This window comes from Lontra canadensis, unplaced genomic scaffold (assembly GCF_010015895.1).
Source record: "Lontra canadensis isolate GAN:19392208 unplaced genomic scaffold, GSC_riverotter_1.0 scaffold100, whole genome shotgun sequence".
Classification (NCBI taxonomy): domain Eukaryota; kingdom Metazoa; phylum Chordata; class Mammalia; order Carnivora; family Mustelidae; genus Lontra; species Lontra canadensis.
In genome coordinates, this window is record NW_022631094.1 from 2427523 (window position 1) to 2447192 (window position 19670).

The 19670-nt window shown below is 36.6% G+C and overlaps 1 protein-coding gene across 4 annotated transcripts in view; it reads left to right on the forward strand.

Annotated features, from left to right (window-relative positions):
• Nucleotides 1-234: 234 nt before the first annotated feature.
• Nucleotides 235-19670, forward strand: part of ZEB1 (zinc finger E-box binding homeobox 1) — a 182095-nt gene continuing 162659 nt past the window's right edge. For all 4 annotated transcript variants that reach the window (XM_032837795.1, XM_032837797.1, XM_032837796.1 and 1 more), the window contains exon 1: nucleotides 235-327. In XM_032837795.1, the coding sequence (XP_032693686.1) occupies nucleotides 270-327 (58 nt within the window). In that variant the 5' untranslated portion in view covers nucleotides 235-269. The remainder of the gene's footprint in view (nucleotides 328-19670) is intronic.

Below are 19670 nucleotides of genomic sequence, written 5' to 3' on the forward strand. Positions count from 1 at the left end.
CACGACACCTGAGGGAAACTTTTCCCTCTCCCCACAATTCAAACTCAGCTGTTTCTACGGTTGCCGCAAACCGTCCTCTCCCTAGCAACGAGGTTCCGGCCGTAGAGCGAGTGGCTCTAGGTGTAAGGAAGGTGATGTCGTAAAGCCGCGAGTGTCGTAAACCAGGTGCGGTGGGGAGGGGGGAGGGGTGGAGGCGGAGGGGTGAGGGGGGGGAAGGGGGAGGGAGGGGGAGGAGGTGACTCGAGCATTTAGACACAAGCGAGAGGATCATGGCGGATGGCCCCAGGTGTAAGCGCAGAAAGCAGGCGAACCCGCGGCGCAATAACGGTGAGTGGCGGAGGGGACTGGGGAGCGGCGGAGTCAGGGGGAGCCGGGCAGCCGGGGCGCCCCCGGGGGTGAGGGGGGCGAGCCGGGCTGGGGGCGGCCGGGGCAAAGACGGGCAAAGTGGAGTGGGAAAGTAGAAAGTAGTGCTCTCTGCCCCCCTCCGCTGCTGCCGCTGCCGGAGCCGCGCCGCGGCCGCTCGCTCTCCCTGAACCGTTATGTCTCTTACCTGGTCTCTCTCCGCCTAGCGGCTCCTGCCGCCCCTGCCGCCTCCTTGGACCGTTAGCCGCCGCATCCCCGGCGCAGGGCGGGCGGCCGGGACGCGGCCGGCCACTTTTCTGGTCCCGGGTGGAGCGGCTGTTGCTTCTTTTCGCACTTTTCCCCACTCTTTTGCCCCTCGGCGCCTCCCCTCTCCCCCTCCTCTCAGCCCCCTCCGCGTTATTCTCCCTCAGCGCGGAGGCCCCCGGGAGCCGAGGAACAAACTTGTGGCCGGCGCTGACCGTGCAAAGTGGCTTCCGCGCGCCGCGGCCCCGGCCGGCGCCGTCGCTCGGGCCCCGCGGCTCCAGCCGGGCCGGACTGCGGGCGCGCGGCGGGCGGCGGCGGCGGCGGGACGCGGCGGCCGCGGGCTGCGTGTCGTCCGTGCGCGCGTGTGCGCGGGCGCCGGCGGTGCGTGCCGCTGGCGGACCGGGCTCGGCCGGCGGCGGTAAAGTTGTGACCGGCCGGCGAGGCGCGCTTGCGGAATGGGGATTAGCGGAGCGGAGGCGCGGGTCCCTAAGCGCCCCTCCTCCCCCGCGCCTCGGGCCACCGTACCGCGGGCCCCCGGCTGGGGACGCCGAGGCGAGCCCCGCGAGTGAGGTCCACGTTCAGTGGGGAGCTGGTGGGGCGGCAGAGGAGATGGGGCAGGAGCGGACACCTACTTGCTGCTGTGGGAGATCTGTGGATGGCGGCGAGCTGGGCAGCGGGTGTGTTTGTGGAGTTGTTACCTGGTCTTAGGGAAGCACCACAGACAGATCCCCCCCTCCCCGGGGGAGACTCCTTCTCCGCGCTGGGATGGGGTTCTGTGCGTACGCCTCTCATTTTTCTCTTTCGGTTTTTGGGGAAGTTGTTACCTGGACCGGACGCACGGAGCGCTGAAGCCGGATAATGGAGCTTGGATGGCGCTCTTGGTCTCGAGTGGAAGGGGGGTGGGGGAGGGGGCAGACGGACCGACGGACGCACGGGTCTGCTGCTGTCGCTGCAGCTGCAGTGTTTATTGATTTGTGCTGATGTGCCGGGGCAATACACACCCCTCTGCCTGGCGTGAGAGTTAAAAATAAATAAATAAATAAATAAATAAAAGAAAGAGAGAGACAGCAAGAGAGAGCGAGACCCGAACATGTGGTTGTTGTTGCACTGTCGCCTTTTCCAGTTTGGAGAGACGTTGTAAGTTGATTGTATTTCTGCTTATCTTGGGGGCGATTCTGTGCTTTCTCTCCCTCTTGTTCAGCAGCGAAATGTCTGCTGATTGTTATTGTCTGGACAGTTCCTGTGGCGAGAGGGGCGAGACTTCTCCGCCCGGGGGCGGCGGTAGCGCGGGGCGAGGTCCCCCGCCCGCGCCGGCCGGGTACCTGTTTGTATAATAATGGGCGGCAACGGCCCTGCCGCTGGCTGCAGCCGAGTCTATATAAGGAATTACACGTACATTTCGGACCGAGGGGCTCATTTTGGTTCCTACGTTATTTTTGAAACGAGTTTTTAACTGTAGGGAAATAAATGCGCCTATAATGGGAACGCTGTTTCTTCCAGAAAATGAGGAAATACGTGTTTAAGTAAAAACTCTCTCGCGTTGCCCCCGCCCCACCCCCAGCTCCTGGGCTCCCTTTCTCCCTCCCCTCTGGGATGCGAAACGAGAGGTTTTGTAACCTTTCCTGGCAATTTTAGATTTTGTGTGGGATTTCCTGTCTAGAAGCAGATACGAAGATTTTTAGCTGTTTCAAGATGTTTCCTTCCAATCGTAAAAATATTTTTAATATATTTGAGCCGACATTAAAATTACTGCTTTCATGAATGATTTTAGCTATACAAATAAACATTTGCGTTTTAAAGACGTCTGTTAGTTATGATTGATAACTAATATTTGGTATCGTCATTGTGGAGAGATGACTTGTTACAGCAAGGAGCGGAGCATAGGCTATTGCAATTTTAATTTCCTGTTTTAGCGTCAAATAGTGTGCTATATTGAGCTGTTGCCACTGTTGCTGATGTGGCTTTATGAAAGGTAAGTTGCTTCAGAAAGGGCTGCTCGCTTTTTACCTTATTTAAAATGTTCATCGCCAGAGAAAGGGGCTTTTCTTGTTGCTGACGACATGTGTGTGACATGTGAGTCTGAACCACCCAGCGTCTGTGCAGCTGCTGTAAACATGTTTACCTGAACGGGAAAGAATGGATTTTTCTCCTAAAGATCCTGTGATATGAATATTACACTCATAAGGCATATCAACAGATGACTTAAGGGGGAAAAAGCTTTCCTGAAAGGTACTTGAAATCAACAGGAAAAAGAGGTTCTCGATCGCTGCAGCAAATGGCAACTTGTGCAGGTAGAAAAAAGATGGTGTTTAGTTTTCTCCTGCATGTATGTCAGCCCCCTCCTGTCTGCTGCTTTCATTCTCAAGGGAGGGATTTATTTACCATGCTTGCTGTCAGTGTTTTTCCTTTGTGTTTAATATTAGAAAAACAGATTTGGGCTGTTCAGCACAAAATGTCTTGTCTGCAGTATGCATTACTCTCAGAAAACAAAAGGTGTTTAAGATAGCACCGTACTACTACAGGTATCTTCCATTTTCATCACTTTTGGCTCTGTCCTTGTATTTCTTTTTGTTCTCAAATGCATTTCATGCATTGCTGATGATTACAGCCATGCTATTTGATTAAGCCTTATAATTTACAGATTAAAAATGAAGTTATATGCCATTTTGTTGTGAAACCTCAGAATAGGTGCTGGTTAATATTTCTTAGCAACGCAGTCATATTTAAGTTGCAGTTGTTTATTGGAAAGAATTGCATGAAAGATAACTCTTAAATCTTTTTAATGAGGGAATAAATGATGTGTACAGTGGATGATAGCATTAGAGATAGTTTATGTTGTTATTTATATGTAAATAATTTTTTGTTCATTTAAAAATAAGATATGCAGATTTTACTGCTAAGCCTCCAGTGAAACATTTTAATTTCCTTTCTGGAATATATCTGCAGAGTAGGATATTAATGGGAGAATCAAGTAATGTAACTTGACAGGGGTAAACCAACTGAGCAAGGCTTGGCCAAAGCATCAAACATTAGGTAGTAACTTTACGGTGATGATGTTAGTCATGTATAAAGGAGTGGCATTAGAATTACGTAGAATCGATTTTTACCATTTGTAATGTCATGCTTTGTTTGTTGTATTTTAAAAATATGTCTTCTAATTTTCCACTTCTGTTCTGCGTGGTTTTTGTATGTAAGTATATATGCATTTTGGAGGGGGAGAGAAATGTGCGCTAGTTACTAATGACCACATGCTGATTAATTCACTTTAGATGAAATAGCAGGTACATATTTTTCTGTCATTTGCACCATTTCCACTTGCTGTCTTTGGAAACCACCAGTAGAGGATGCTAACAAAAAAATGATTATTGGTATAGTAGCACCATAAGTCTCTCTGTCTCCTGTTGATTGGGACCTCTGCATTAATAGGGACCTTTGGTGTAATTCTGGGTCTTCGTGTTGCTTAAAACTAGCGTTGGGTAAATTAGGCATAAACATTATCTGGTTTGCTAAGATGGAAAGAAGTAGAAATGTTTTAACTTCAACAATTTTATAAATTTGAGCTTTTTAAATACTGAGATTGGTATTGCTATCAATTTAGTCTTGCTTTAGACCACTTATATTACTACTCTTTTGTTTTTATGTTATTAGGTTTGGAAAAGAATATGTGATGATTGGCCTGTATTTATTTTGCATATTTACTGTATTTTTAACCTTTTTTATTCATTGTAAGATTCCCTGAAAACATGTATTTTAGATGTTTAAAGATGTAAACTGTTAAATATGGTTAAGAAAAATTGCAATTAATTGATTGTTAATACTTTCTAATTATCTTCCCATAACTTATGTAAACTTAAACTATATACATGGATTGGGCAAACAACAACTCAAGAAGGTGTTAACCAGCAGCCACTCAGATGTTAATGATTTTTAGATTTTATCTTTTCCTTTCCCTTCTAATTAAGAATCAGGTAGTGTAGAAGTTTTACATTTGTCAATTGTAAATTAGGAAGTATGTTAGCTTTGATGTTTTAAATGCAGCAAAAAATTATCTGTGGTTTGATAATTATAGTATGTTTGTATTCATGAATTCTTTTCAAAGTGTATAAATTGGTATTATAACTTTCACGTATAAAAAATTGCATGAGACTTGGTGTATTTAGTAATATTTTTGGTGTGTGTCTACAATTAATATAACTAAACTTTTGGAAGACTTTCGTTAGGTCAAATGTAGGAAATATTTCTTTGCCTATTTATTTTTAATGGTGTTTCTAAAAATGCATCAACAGTAGTATCATAATGCAATAGTAATACTGCTTATTTTGAATTAACTAGGAATTACCTGAATTACCAGGTAAGCTTGTGTGATTTCTCATTTTAGAATGTCATGGTTTTTCAAGAGTGTGTGTGTGTTTGTGTGTATGTATGTATAAATATAGTTTTACATTTCCTGACAGATATTTCTTGAATTTGGTGTTCACTTAATTCTTAGAGCTCAGTAGTAATAGGTGTGATTCACTTACTACTTTTATGAAATGGGGAAGTTTACCACAAAGCCATAATGTATATGACTGTGGCATGGAGCAAACTTGAAGTATCTTATAAACTGAGAGCAACCATCATTTGTTAAGATGAGCCTGTTGTAAAAGCACATGGAATATTTCATTATTTTTTCTTTCTTTATTTCATAGTATTTTTGAAAGTTTGTACCCTCTGTTTGCAATTTTAGTAGCTTTGAAGCATTTGGTGAGAAGTGAGAAAGTTCTACCAAATTGGGAATGATACTTTAAAAATAACATAATTATATCCCATAATTGTGTTTTTATTGTTTTTTTCCTCCTCTCTTTTTTTTGTTTTCCCCTGTATAAATTACTTTTAAGCATGTGATTAGAGCCATATGTAAACACAGATGCAACATCATGTGGAATTCTATTAACTATTCTCAACTACCTGTATTGAATTGTAGTAGAGAAGAAGAAAAATCTTTTGGATGTTGGAAGAAGATATGCATTAATATGTAAAAGTGCAATGAAAGTTTAGAGGCCTTGATGAAATTGTGGAATAGTATTTGGGATTGGAAAAGGTTTCTTAATGTTTGCAGCATGATCATTAATTTATGGGGAAATGTCTGTTCTTCTCTAATTGAGACAGGAGCTAGAATAAAAGTTCATTGTTAAAAGAAAATCTTAAAAATCTTAAACTAGAAAAGTGCCTGATTAGGAAATAAAAAGTTTTTGAAAACACTTTTTAGAAGCCTATATTTTGTGCATATTACTAGTAAAATATTTAACTAGATGTAAGTTGAAAGAAAATTAATGGATATATATATCTAAAAAACAAGTTTTTAGTAACCCCAGTTAAAATGTAATCTATTAGATATACATTGCTTTAGGAAATAAACTTTCCTTTGGATGGGATAGAGTTTTCAGAATTGTATTCCTAGAGGAAGCCTTCTTAAGACATCATTTTTAACTAATAAAAATTTTCAGTATGGTGTATATGATCATGTCCTGACTTTTAACCTTGAGGGAGGTGGGTTATACTGCTTGTTAACATGGAACTGGTTGCTTAAAAGATGGCAATATTCTGTAACACTTAAGTATAACTGTGTACTCTAATAAGTAGAATATCCATTATGATTGTTTTCAGAGAAAAAAAAATTTAATATTTAGAACTCAATTCATTAATTTCGTTAAAACATATTTTGAAGTATATCATTCAGGTATAGATAAATTGAAAGATTCACTTTTAAAAAGCAAAACAGCCAAATGTAAGTCTACACTTGTATTATAGCTATGAAACGTTATTATTTTTTCATTCTCTTAAAATTTATCTTTATCTCGTTTATTTCTTCAAACGCCTTCCTGTTATTTAATCCATACCTACTGTATTTATAGGGATCACACTTATCTGTCCATGTAGACAATTTTATGTATTTATTGGGACTTGAAACATCGAGCTTGAGTATAAACTATGGCTGTTGGTAGGAGACAATATAGTATGGCAGCCTGTGAACAACTTCATCATCTCTTTTATAGGAACAACTACATCTGTGCTGGAATTATTAGTAACAGATGTTTTGTGACCTCTTAATTCCCACCCCCGCTTCCCCATCCATATTTAAAATTAAATGTGAATGGGAGATAAGGGAATGATGTCAATTTCTCATATTTATTGAGAAATATTCTTAGAAGTATTCTAAGAATATTGCAAGTCTTCTGTTTTCCCCTTTAAAATATAATTTCAAATATTTAGGTATTATAACTATCTTAATTTGGTTTTTAGATATCTTTAATATTCTGGTTTTAATTTTCTTTTTATAATATGTGACACTATTATTTTTTAGATATCTCAGTTACCATTCATGGTTACCAACCTCTGATATATTCTAATTTTCCTTATTCTTAAGGAAAATTATCCCCATTTATCCCCATTTAATCCTCACTTCTAATTGAATGCTTGGCTTTTTGTTAAATACTCAGAGTATGACTGGTCTGTTAATTTAAAAATTCATTTTTCTCTTGGAATGTTACATGTTTAGTATGGAAGGGATCTTTAGAGATCGTATTTTTTTAACAAAACTGATACAGATCAGTTGAAGTTTAGGGCCTTCAAGTAGAAATTCTACTAGAGACTTTAACTTACATTTTAGAAGAGGTAATAGTGACATGTGGTAAATCCTTCAGAAAGTAGATTGAACTTGGGCTGAAATACTCTGCCTTACATACTTGAAAAGGCTGTGAAAATCACTGTATCTCTTTAGTGTTTTCTCCTTCCTACCTTGAGAAGCTAAGTTGCTATTCATACTTATTGCTATACCACTTTTCTAAATCTCTTTTGACCTTTGTTGTTGTTGTTGTTGTTGTGGGGCAGGGGTAAACAGTTGGGAGAGAGAGAGAGAATAATTCCAATAATTCCATAAGTAAGTATTAGGAAAATAATAATTTTAGAGCTGGAGAGATTTGGAGAATCATTCAAATTCGATTTTGCAGATAAGCAAACATTCAAGGAGGTAGAATGACTTTGCCAAGTTCCTTCTACTAGTTAGCTTGGACTAGGTTACAGCTTTTCAGGTTCATAGCTCAATATTCCTTTTATTAGGCCATTTGAACATGTTTATCTATGATGGCAACAAGGAAGAACTAAATGCCATGAATTTTCAATAATATCATGGTTAAAACCAAGAGGTATTGTAAGGAATACTCAATCATCCCAGGAAAAGGGATTTCTTAACCATTTGCATAAATTTACCAAATTTAATAGTTTACATTACTGTATCACTTAAAACATTTCAGACAACAAAGTTAGGTTTATATTGTTTAAAGGCATTCCCTCATTATTTGGATTATAATTTTTCCTCTTCATTCTCAATCTCAACTCCTTCCCAACCCTTACTTGCACCCAATCTAGTATGTTTTATATATGTTCCTGGTTATGTCTCTGTCCTTGTAAAATAATGTGTGTTTTACATCTGTATAGCTGCTATTTTGCTATGTATTTTATTTTCTTCACTAAGCATTGTTTGATATTTGTTCATGTTGCTCTGTGCACATCTAGTTCTCTAACTATCTAATATTTCATGGTTTGCATGTAGCACAAATTATCAGTTCCCCTAATGACGGATGCCCAGGTTGGTTCCAACTCTTGAGTAAAATAATGTGATAAACATCTTCATACATGTTGCTAATGGCTGTGGAAGAGTTTTTCTGGATATACATATCCAGGTGTGATATTGCTGTGTAATAGGTTAGTCGCATATTTAATATCACCATATTATGCCAGATTATTTCTGAAATGGCTACAATTTTTACCCTCACCAACATTGTATATGAATTTTTACTTTTTCCCAGTTTTGTCAGCATTTGGTATTGTAGAATGTCTTACATCTTGCTAATTTAACTGTTGTTAAGTGGAATCCTATGGTTTTGTGCTGTGATATGTTTCTCTGTTTACCGAGGTGGTTGGTTATGTCTTCATATCCTTGCTAGCTGTTTGAGTTTGCCTTCTCATGTCTGGCCTATTCATACCCTTTGCCCTTCTTTTTGGTTGGGTTTCCATTTTTTCTTGGTTTCCCAGAATCCTCTATCTGAGGTCGTAATCCCTTGGTGGTTTTAGACATGGCAAATATTTTCCCAGTGTGTCAGCATGTGTTGACTTTGAAAGGGGTACACAGATCCTTAATTTTAATGTACTTACAATTTTTTATTTGTGGGTAGTAGAAGTCCTTCCTGATCCACAAACTTCAAAGATATTTTCCTATGTTTTCTTCTAATAGTTCTATAATTTTACCTTTCGTATTTAAGTCTTTAATGCATCTGGAGTTCACCTTTCTTATATAGAGTTTCTTTCTTTCTTAAGAGAAACAGAGTGGTTAAGAGTGTAGGTTATCCTGTCATTTATTAGCTGAGTCACCTTGACCAAGTTGTTTAGTCTCCCTTTGAATTTCCCCATGTGTAAAGTGGGTAGGATAATCTCAGAGCTGGGAATGTTAAATGAGGGTTATAAAGTACTGTGCTTCATATCTGTTTGTTTAAATTTTTATTTACATTATTAGATTAAGTTTGTTTTAAATATATCTTCCATCAGCTGACAATTTCTTATTCTCTTTGTCCAATATTAACTCTGATGGAACTTCAGTCTGAAAGGATGTGGTTATAAAATTTATTCTTTGTTTCTATAGCTTTGACTAGATATTGCTTAGTTGTTCTGGCCTTAAGGACAAGGCTCTTTGTTAAGTCAGTAATAGAACAGTATCCTAATGCTATTTGTGATACGGCTTCTTTCAGCCTGAGGAAGGCTGCCTTGGCCTCTTTAAGGGGCACTATATTGAAGGAGACCTTACCGTATTACTTTTATATGTAGTAAGGACATGAACTTTAAGGAAAAGGTCCCCCATGCTATTCTTTTGGATAACATAAAGAACCCAACCCCAAGGAAGCTAAACTTTATATTCTATATTTGAATACCATAAGCAATGGGCAGTCCACAGATTTTCATACAGATTCATTCATTTAGTTGGGAATATTTTTAAGAAGATGGTTGTATGTATTCTTAATACATAATATGTTCTTGTGGCATAGATTGGGGCAATCCTAAGACAAAAGTTGAAATTGTACCATTTTGTGTGTGTGTGTGAATGAACTTTATTGAGGTATAATTTACATTCATCATTATGCATGTACATCTTAATGAGTTTTCACATACTTACATGCATGTGTAACCACCACCACAGTTAAGCTATAGAACATTTCCATCATCCCAGAAAGTTCTCTTGTTCCTCATCTCAGTCAGTCTTCCTCTAGTCTAGCCCAAGCAACTAATGATCTGTTTTTGATAAGTAGAGATTAGATTTACTTTTTCTAGAGTTTCTTATAAATGGAATAATACAGTATGTACTCTTTTGCCTGCCTTCTTTTACTCGTGTGATGTTTTTAAGATTAATCCCTGTTATTGCTTGTATCAGTAGCTCATTCCTTTTATATTGTTAAGTGGTATTCCATTGCCTGAATATATCACAATTAGTTTTTCCGTTCACCTACAATGGGCAAAATATTTGGGTTGTTTCTGGGTTTGGGTATAGAATAAAGCTGCTGTGAACATTAACATACAAACTTTTATGTGGATATATGCTTACATTTCTTTTGGGTAAATACCCAAGATTCAAATTGCCAGGTCATATAATAAGTACAGGCTTGACTTTGTAAGAAACTGCTGAACTAGTTTCTAAAGTGCTTGTAACATTTTACATTTTACAAGGTATGAAAGTTCTAGTTGTTCCAATCCTTATAAACATTTGTCCATGTTTTTAATTTTAGCTATTCTAATAGTTATGTCATAGTATTTTGGTTTTAGTCTGGACTTCACTGTAATGTTGTTTGAGTATATTTTTGATGTACTTACTAGCGATTTGTGTATTTTCTTTTATGAAATGTCTGTTCTAATCATTTTCCCATTTTTAATTGGGTTGCTTATCTTTTTATTATCAAGATATAAGACTTCTTTATTCTGGGTCCAGATTCTTTTTTGGATATAGGTATTTAAAGTATTTTCTCCCTTTCTGTGGCTTATCTTCTGATTTTCTTAATGGTATCTTCGAAGCGCAAATGTTTTAAATTTTGAAGAAGTCCAATTTATAATTTTATTCTCTTAGACATCGTGCTTTTTGTCTTTTAAGAAATCTTTGCCCATCCCAGGATTTTCTTCCCTTGTGTTTTTAGAAGTGTATAGCTTTAACATTAGGCCTGTGATCCATTTCAAGTTAATTTTTTGTCTGTTACCCTGTTTTGATCTGCATCTAGAAGCCTGCCTGAGATAGCCCTGAGTAGTTTGCAAGAGGCTAAAACTTGGTCTTACTAATCAAAATTCTGTGTGAGAATTTCTGTTGAGTATTTTAAAAATATTTTTCAGGACCCAACTAAGAACCAGAGCTCAAGATTGTAGAGAAACACAAATCCTACTTTCCTGGTTTTATACATTTTTTAAACTGAGAGCAGTGGTGTTGTGCTTAGTGTTTTCAGAATTTTTCATGTTCTTGACACGTTTTTAATTCACAGAGACATATTTGAGTGAAGCTAGAGTTTAAGAGAAAGATGCGCAAAGAGTGTCCAAAGTAAATGTTATCTTCATGGTCTCTTATTTCCTACACAGTTTTAATGAGTTTAGCATCATACCAGTTCTTTTTTTTACATTCCATAGCTTTTATCTTTACATGGGAATTTGTTCAAACCTGCCATTTATCTTGAATTCATTAAGGGACATAATTTTATCCGTTTGAAATGAACATTTCTTTAGCCATCTCTAAGTTTCTTGTATAAGGATTCCACCTTACTGTTCCGCTGAAGCTGCAGTATGAGTAAAGGTCTCCAGTGACCTCCAAATCCTGCCAACCTTTCTCAACCTTTATCTTACTTGACTTTTCTACATTTGTTGTTGTTGAATCTCCTGAAAGATTTTGCTTCCTTAGCTTCTGTATTTTTACTCTTTTCTTAAATTTTCATCTTTTTCCATTCTTGTTTCTTAGAGCCTCTTTCTCTTTGACGTTGCCCATGACTGTGTCATTGGCATCACTCTTCTCACTCAATATACCCTACCTAGAAATCTGACCCAATTCTTATAGTTTTAGCTCCCACCTATATGCTGATATTTTCAAAGTTTTTAATCTCTTGCCCAGAACTAGATTGAGTTCCAAATATGTATACAGTTGTCTGTGCAACTTTTCTACATATATATCCCTCAGGACTGTCAAATTTCACAAGCCCAAAGTTGAACTAATTTATATCCCAGGTCTCACTTTCCTTCTCATTCATGATCTTGTTAGCACCACTGCCAATGTATTATATTTAAGTTAAAACCTAGGGTTAACCTTCCCTCTCATAACCTGACATCACCAAATCTGCCAGTCCTATATTCTGAATGTCTTTCAAGTCAGTCTTTTCCTTTCCATTTCTATTTCTGTTGCTTTAGGATCTTCATTTCTCATGCAAACTCTTATACTGGCCTATTGTTTGTCCCTACTCTTTGCCATGCAGGCTGCTGCCAAAATTATCTTTGTACAAAACAGCTGGTTTAATAATTCTCCCAATCAGATGCCTTCCCTGGGTCTTTATTAACTTACTGGATGAAACCAGGATTCTTTCCATGACATACATGATCCAGATTTATTATCATTTCCCTGCTATTTCTTCTGTCTGCTGACCACTTCCCTCCTCCTCCTTTTAATTATAGATACTTACATCCACAGACTGTTTTTCCCTCCATGCATTTGAATATACTTTTGGTCCTTCTACCAGAAATGTATTTCCCTTTTCCCTACTTCATATTTTCTGCTGTATTTTGAAAGGTGGACAGGAATTTATCTCAGATATTTCTTCTTCAGAAATGCTTTCTCTGATCCCATTCATTCTTCTTAAGTTGGTGATTTTTCATTTAAGTTAAAATATTATCTCCCTCTACCTTTTTTATTCAATAAAAGGTAACTTATGTAACCAAATAAAGCCACCCACCTTAGGCCCCTTTTTACCTTGGCATAAATTATTACTATGCCAATTGCCTTGGCATAAATGCTTGATCTTACAGGTTTTTAGCTAAATACTTTACCCCTCATTTTGTTATGGTTAAAGAAAAAAATGTTTATTTCCTTTAAACGTCGATGAGTTGATTACAGATGCATTCATTTACTTACTCATATTTATGAGTAAAATGTATATGTCACTGAAATGCTCCCACATAATTCTTACTTTCAAGATAATATTTTCCTGACTTTTCTATTTCTTTTTACCACCTATTCCTATTCCTTGAAAATCCATCATAACTAGCTTGTGTTTTATTTTTGTTTTTAAAGCACGTACTTTTTTATACTCCATTTAGCTCTGTATCTGCCTTGAACATTCTAGATGTTAGTGACATAATTCCTTCTGATCTGGTATCTGTAGGTGCATTTAGATAAAAGTCTTAGTCTAATATTAAATCTGCCATTAATTGGCCTATGAAATTGGGAAAATTATTTGGCCTAGGTCTGTTCATCTGTAGAATGAATATGATGGATTAATGTGTGCTAGGCAGTGAGACTCTGAAGATAAGAAATGTAGCTTCTTTCTTTAAAGAGCTTAAAGTACACTAGAGGGGGAAGAAAGGAAAACAAAACTTTAGAATATAGTTTGGTAACTGATTCTATCCCAAATGTAGAGAGGATGGCCAAGTCTTAAAGGATGTGTGTAGGTTATCTTAGTAAAAACGTGGAATGTATTACTCCAGGTAGGGAAACAGAATGTGCAGAAGCATATGAGACACACACGTACACACACATACATGTGCACATATACATATATTATGGGATCCGCAAGTCATAGGTTTGGTTGAACTCTAGGGTGAGTGGAGGAATGGCTAAACATGAGGCTAGAGAATTAGATAGGAAGCAAATGAAAACAACAAAAAACAGCTTTATACTGCCATGATTGGATTCTGTCTTGAAAGTGTTGAGGAACTGCCAAAGATCTTAAAGCAGGAGTGACTTGAATATAACTGTATAGCTCATTATCTTATTTTCTTTATGTATTCTAAATGATTAAAAATTCAAGATTATACATGTTTTACTAAAAGTAAAAAAAAAGGTAAAAGCTGATTTGTCTTGCTTTCCTGAGTTTTTGCTTATATATACTATAATGCGAATAGATTCACATAATAATTGCTCTAAAATGGTGCTGCCACCACACTACCATCATCATCAATATAAATAAAAAGCATCCTTTACTAGAAACAAAAGTGGCCTTGGTTAGAGTTGGTTGCTAAAATTTTTTACTTTGGGGAGTATATGTGTTGTAATGAGCACTGGGTATTAGATAAAACTAATGAATCATAGTCCTGTACTCCTGAAACAAATAATATATTATATGTTAATTAATTGAACTTAAATTTCTTCAAAATTAACAGAATAAAAAACAAATTTATACATCAAGTTGGGTATGCATTTCTGAACTCTGCACTATTGTGAGGGAATTATGTTTTCATTTTTTTTTCTCTTTCCAAATCGTTAAATCACAGCTTATATGGATGTGTTGTGTACTTACAGTCCCTATGGAATAAGATGGTTTTACTGCTATTAGTGATGGTTCTCCAAATGTGTAAAATTCTTTGAGTTTATTATTTCTTCATAAAATTTTGGGTTATTTCTGGTACTTATTAATGGTTCTGTGTAGAACTCCATCTTATGAACCTGTTATATATACTTTGATATCCATTCTCTATTATGGATATTTAATAAAATACAGTTAGACAATCCTTGCCATTCTCTTGACTGGCATGATCCCAGTACCTGATTATGATAAATGAGGCTAATGAGTAAGCTGGCTATTTTGTTGTTTGCATTGAAATAACTGGATATCCATGAAACTTCAGATTCCAAATAAAATAAAACTTTATTTTCCTGAGTGTTTCTTGTTGAGTGAGGGAAAATAGCCATAGGCCTGATACATGTTTTTCTTACTGAACAAAAAAATTTGAGCTTTTGAGGGGAGTTACACTATATGCAACAAGATGTACAGATTGAGGACAATGCCGTTTTTTAGTCCAAGTGCTGAGGAAATACACTTTATCATGTTTCAACCTGTAAGTTAATAATTTTATGTAAAAAATAGTGTCTTATTTATACACCATTTCTCTCAGTATTTTACATATGACCTAGGTTGTATGTTAAGGGGCTTTTGTGCTGATGTTGTATACGAAATGTTTTTAACCTAAACTGTAAAACTTATCCTAATCTTACTAGTATTCCTTTATACTTATTATACATTATTTATATGCTCAACTTGTCTTATGTATTATGTGTTATAATAGTGAAACTTAATGGTCATAAAATTCTATGTAATTTCAATTCTATCACATCAAGCTGATTTTTTTTTTTTTTTGGTGGGAGGCATCATCCTTTTTTTTTGTTGTTGTTGTTTCTCATTAGAGATAGATTTATAGTCTTATTGTACCAATGCTAGAATAGTTCAGGACAGTAAGACAGATTTTGAGTGTTTATTATATTGAGAGTCTTAATATATTAAGCATATGGGGAGGGAAGCAAGGTGCTAGCTATTTTAAGGTCTCATGGCCACACTAACATCCATCTTGTTCATGTTCACCTGGGTTTTACAGAGCTTGGGGATTTCCATCTACCCTTACTGTATTTGGTTGAGTCATCAGTCAGGTAACAGTAATGGTCATACTTCTGCCATTATTTTCTCTGAGTTTCTGATCACCATAGTCTCACAGATGAGGAAAGTGGTTACAAATGGAAGATCTGATATGTAAAGATAACACAGGAAATGATAAATATGGGTAGATATAAACAAACACTGTATAAAACCTGGGAGCAGAGTAAAATTATTGATTAGCTGTAGACTTTGGTAAGTTATGTGGTCATGTTAAAATCTCTGAGATAAGTAAACATCTAGAAATAGTATGGGGAGCTTTCAAATTAATAGAGGAGGGAAATGAGAAAAAATAATCTAAAGAAAAAGGAAGCAAAAGAAGAGAAACAAAAAAGACAAGTGGGAAGCACAAATATTAGTGATAGATGCAAATATATTAGTAATTACAGCGCATATAAATTGACAAAATACTCCAGTTAACAGAAGCTGATTGTCAGATTGCATAAAGTAACAAAATCTACATATGTACTATTTATAAGAAACATACCTTTAAAAAAGAAATAGAAAACTTGAAAATAGAAAGGATGTAAAAGATATGCTTGACAGTACTTACAAAAGAAAGGTTGTGTTGTGTGGCTTTATTAGTATCAGCTGAAGTTGGCTTTGTGGAAGAACTTACCTTAGAGAGTGAGGGTCACTAAATAATGATAAAAGCAACGATAATTCTAAATTTGCATTGGGGCGCCTGGGTGGCTCAGTTGGTTGAGCATCTGCCTTCAGCTCAGGTCAGGATCCCAGAACCCTGGGATCTAGACCTGCGTGGAGCTTGGCATAGCGCTCCATGCTCAGCGGGGTGTCTGCTTCTCCCTTTGCCCTTCACCTTGCTTGTGCTTTCTCTCTCTTGCTTGCTCTCAAATAAATGAATAAATAATATATAAATAAATTGGTATGTACCTGATAGTATACTTTGAAGATGTATATTAGGCAAAAAATAGGACCACAGAAGGAATGGGCAAATTCATCAACATTGTGAATTATTTAAAATAATCTTTCTTGGGGCACCTGGGTGGCTCAGTGGGTTAAAGCCTCTGCCTTCGGCTCTGGTCGAGGTCCCGAGATCGTGGTCATGGGATCGAGCCCCGCATGGGGCTCTCTGCTCGGCTGGGAGCCTGCTTCCCCCCTCTCTGCCTTCCTCTCTGCCTACTTGTGATCTCTGTCTGTCAAATAAATGAATAAGATCTTTAAAATAATCTTTCTTAGTAAATATTGGAATAAGCAGAGAAAATTTTAAAAAAATATAGATCTTAATAGGATTTACAGACTTGCTGTAATGAACATTTAGGAAACTGCATCTCAGAATGCTTTTTAAAAAATTCTTTTAAAAAATTCTCTAAAAGCACATAAGACCTATTTACAAAAAGTGATGATTCTGGTCAAATATAGCCAGTTTTCACAATTTCAGTGGATTAGCCTTACACTACATTCTCTGTTTACAATGACATTAGCTGTAAGCACCATAATTTTCCTGTATCTTTGGAAGTTGAGATGTATTGTTTACGAATAACTCATGGGTAAAAGAAATACTTGTAAGGAATATTAGAAAATATAATTTAACAGTAATAAAACACCATACACCAAAACTTATGTGATAAACTATCATTAACTGATACTTTATGGAAATTTATAGACTTTAATGCTTACATTAAAGGAATAAATGCTGAAAAATAGTAAGCGCATTCATAAGAATTAGAAGTGACTAAAAGAAAACTCCTGCAATTGAAGTAAAAAGTAAATATAAATTAATGAAATAGAAAACAAAAGCAAATCAGAGAGGAAACAGTGCAGGTAAAAATAGATTATTTGAAAAGACTAACAAAATTGAAAACTATTGGCAAGATTAATCAAGGGAAAAGAGAAGTCAGAAACAATAACTTGAATGAAAAAAGGAGATGTTACCACAGATGTTTCAGGAATAGTCATCTTTATGCTAGTATATTGAAAACATATCAAATGGACAAGTTCCTAGAAAAAAGTAGCTCATATTAGCTCAAGAGGGAGTAGAAAATTGAATAGTCTTAAAATATAAAGGAAAGAAATGCCTCCAAAGAAAAATACCAAGGCCACACAGTTTATACCAAGTTCTTTAAAACATCCAAGGGCTAATAGCAAGACGCTCATTAAGGAACCTTGATCTTTAATGGTACTAGTATTGCCTGTTAGTGGAAAAAGGATGGCTCTTTCAATAACCAAGTAGTTAGTTAATTAAATGGACAAAATTGAGTTGGGCCATTATCTCATCTTATTTAGAGAAATTAGTTGGATTAGATTATAGATCTAAATCTGTAAGTAAGGTAATTGTATAGTTAAAGTAAAACTAACTTTCTAGAGATAATAGAGTAGAATGTTTTCATGACTTTGAATAAGATAAAAATGCATAAAACACAGAATGCAAAAGATTGGCAAATATGACTTCAGGAAAATTAGTAATTTCACCAGTAGATACCATAAAGAGAGTGGGGATTAGTATTTAGCACAAATAAAGATCTGCCACACAGTGAAATAAAGATAACAACTTAAGAGAAAACTAGGTAAAAGAGTTGAATGTACACTTCATAAAAGAATAAACTCATTTGACCAATAAGCACATTATAAGATAGTCAACCTCATATATAATCAGAGAAATGAAAATTAAAAACAGTGAAAAATTATTTCATGCCTCCTAGATTCTCAAGAATTCAAGGTCAAATTTTTAAAATTTGACCTTAAAAATTCAAGGTCAAATGGAATTGCTGTTCATGGGAATATGGAGCAACTGGAACACTTAGGCAGTGCACGTGGTAATGTTAATTGCTATGTCCATCAGAAAAAAAATGGCATTATTAAAGTTGAAGATGCACATATGCTATGATCTAGTATCTCTATTCCTAAGTATGTCTTTTTTTTTAAGATTTTTATTTATTTATTCAACAGACAGATCACAAGTAGGCAGAGAGGCAGGGAGAGAGAGAGGAGGAAGCAGGCTCCCCACTGAGCAGAGAGCCCGATGCTGGGCTCCATCCCAGGACCCTGGGATCATGACCTGAGCCGAAGGCAGAGGCCTTAACACACTGAGCCACCCAGGTGCCCCCCTAAGTATGTCTTAAAGGAACCTTTATACAGATGATCAGGTGATATATATAGTTGTTAATAATAGCCTTATTCATCCATAATAACAAAACAAAAAACAACTCAAATATCTATCGGTAGTATGATGAATAGTGGTGTATTCATTCAATGGAATGTACACAATTCTGAAAATGAATGAATTATAGCTTGTCAGCAGGTAGGAATGTAACATTGGGAAATATAGTGTTGGGATATAATGTTGGGAAAAAACAAATCATAGAAGAATATACAACAACATGTTTCCATTTATATAAAAATTCAAGAACATGTAAAATGAAGTAATATATTAATACAAATATACTGCAGCTCTAAAAGAAAAATTTAGGGATGAATGAGTAACACAAGTTTGGGAAGATAACTCTGTTTCTACACAGAAGATACAGCGGGTAAGTGTGATGATTTTTTTACGCAACTAATAAATCGTTGAACGTAGCATCAAAAACTAATGATGTACTACTATATGCTGACTAACTGAACATAATAAAAAAAACTGGATGGTGGGTACTCAAATAATTATTGTATTCTTTTTACCTTAAACTTATTTTATAGAACTATTTATTTCGTACTTAGTATTGATTGATAATTACTGACAGGAATGATATTTAATGATAATAATTAATTGAAAATAGTAACTAGAAAAAGAAAAGTGAATCATTTTGGGGAGAATGCTGTGTATTTCCGATATATCTACATTTAGTCTTTCTGTGAATTCTCATATATAGTCAATTTTTTGGCTTTTATTTGAAGTAAATTTAGTACTATTGTTGTGTTTTATAGAGCATAATAATTTCTGTCCCTGGTTGTGAGACACTGCAAATGTATTCGTTTATCTCAAAGGGTACAGACAATTTTAGTTCTTTTACATTTTTCTAAGCACTAAATTAACATGTTTTCTGCCTCATATATTTCCTGAATTTTTTAAAAAAGATTTTATTTATTTATTTGAGAGAGAGTATGTGTGTGCATGAATGGGGGGCGGGGGGGACAGTGGGTAAAAGTGGGGGACAGAGGGACAAGCAGAAGCTGAACTGGATCCCACGACGCTGAGATTCTGACCTGAGCTGAAATCAGATGCTTATTAACTGGCTGAGCCACCCAGATGCCCCTCATACATTTCTTGTTTATTGCCCACATTTTAAGACAGTTGAGAAAGATATTGCCTTACCTTATCTTTTTCTTTCTTTCTTTTTTTTTTTTTTTTTTTTTGTAGAGAGAGTATGGCATGTGAATGGGGCTGGCAGGGTTGGGGGCAGAGGGAGAGGAGAAAGA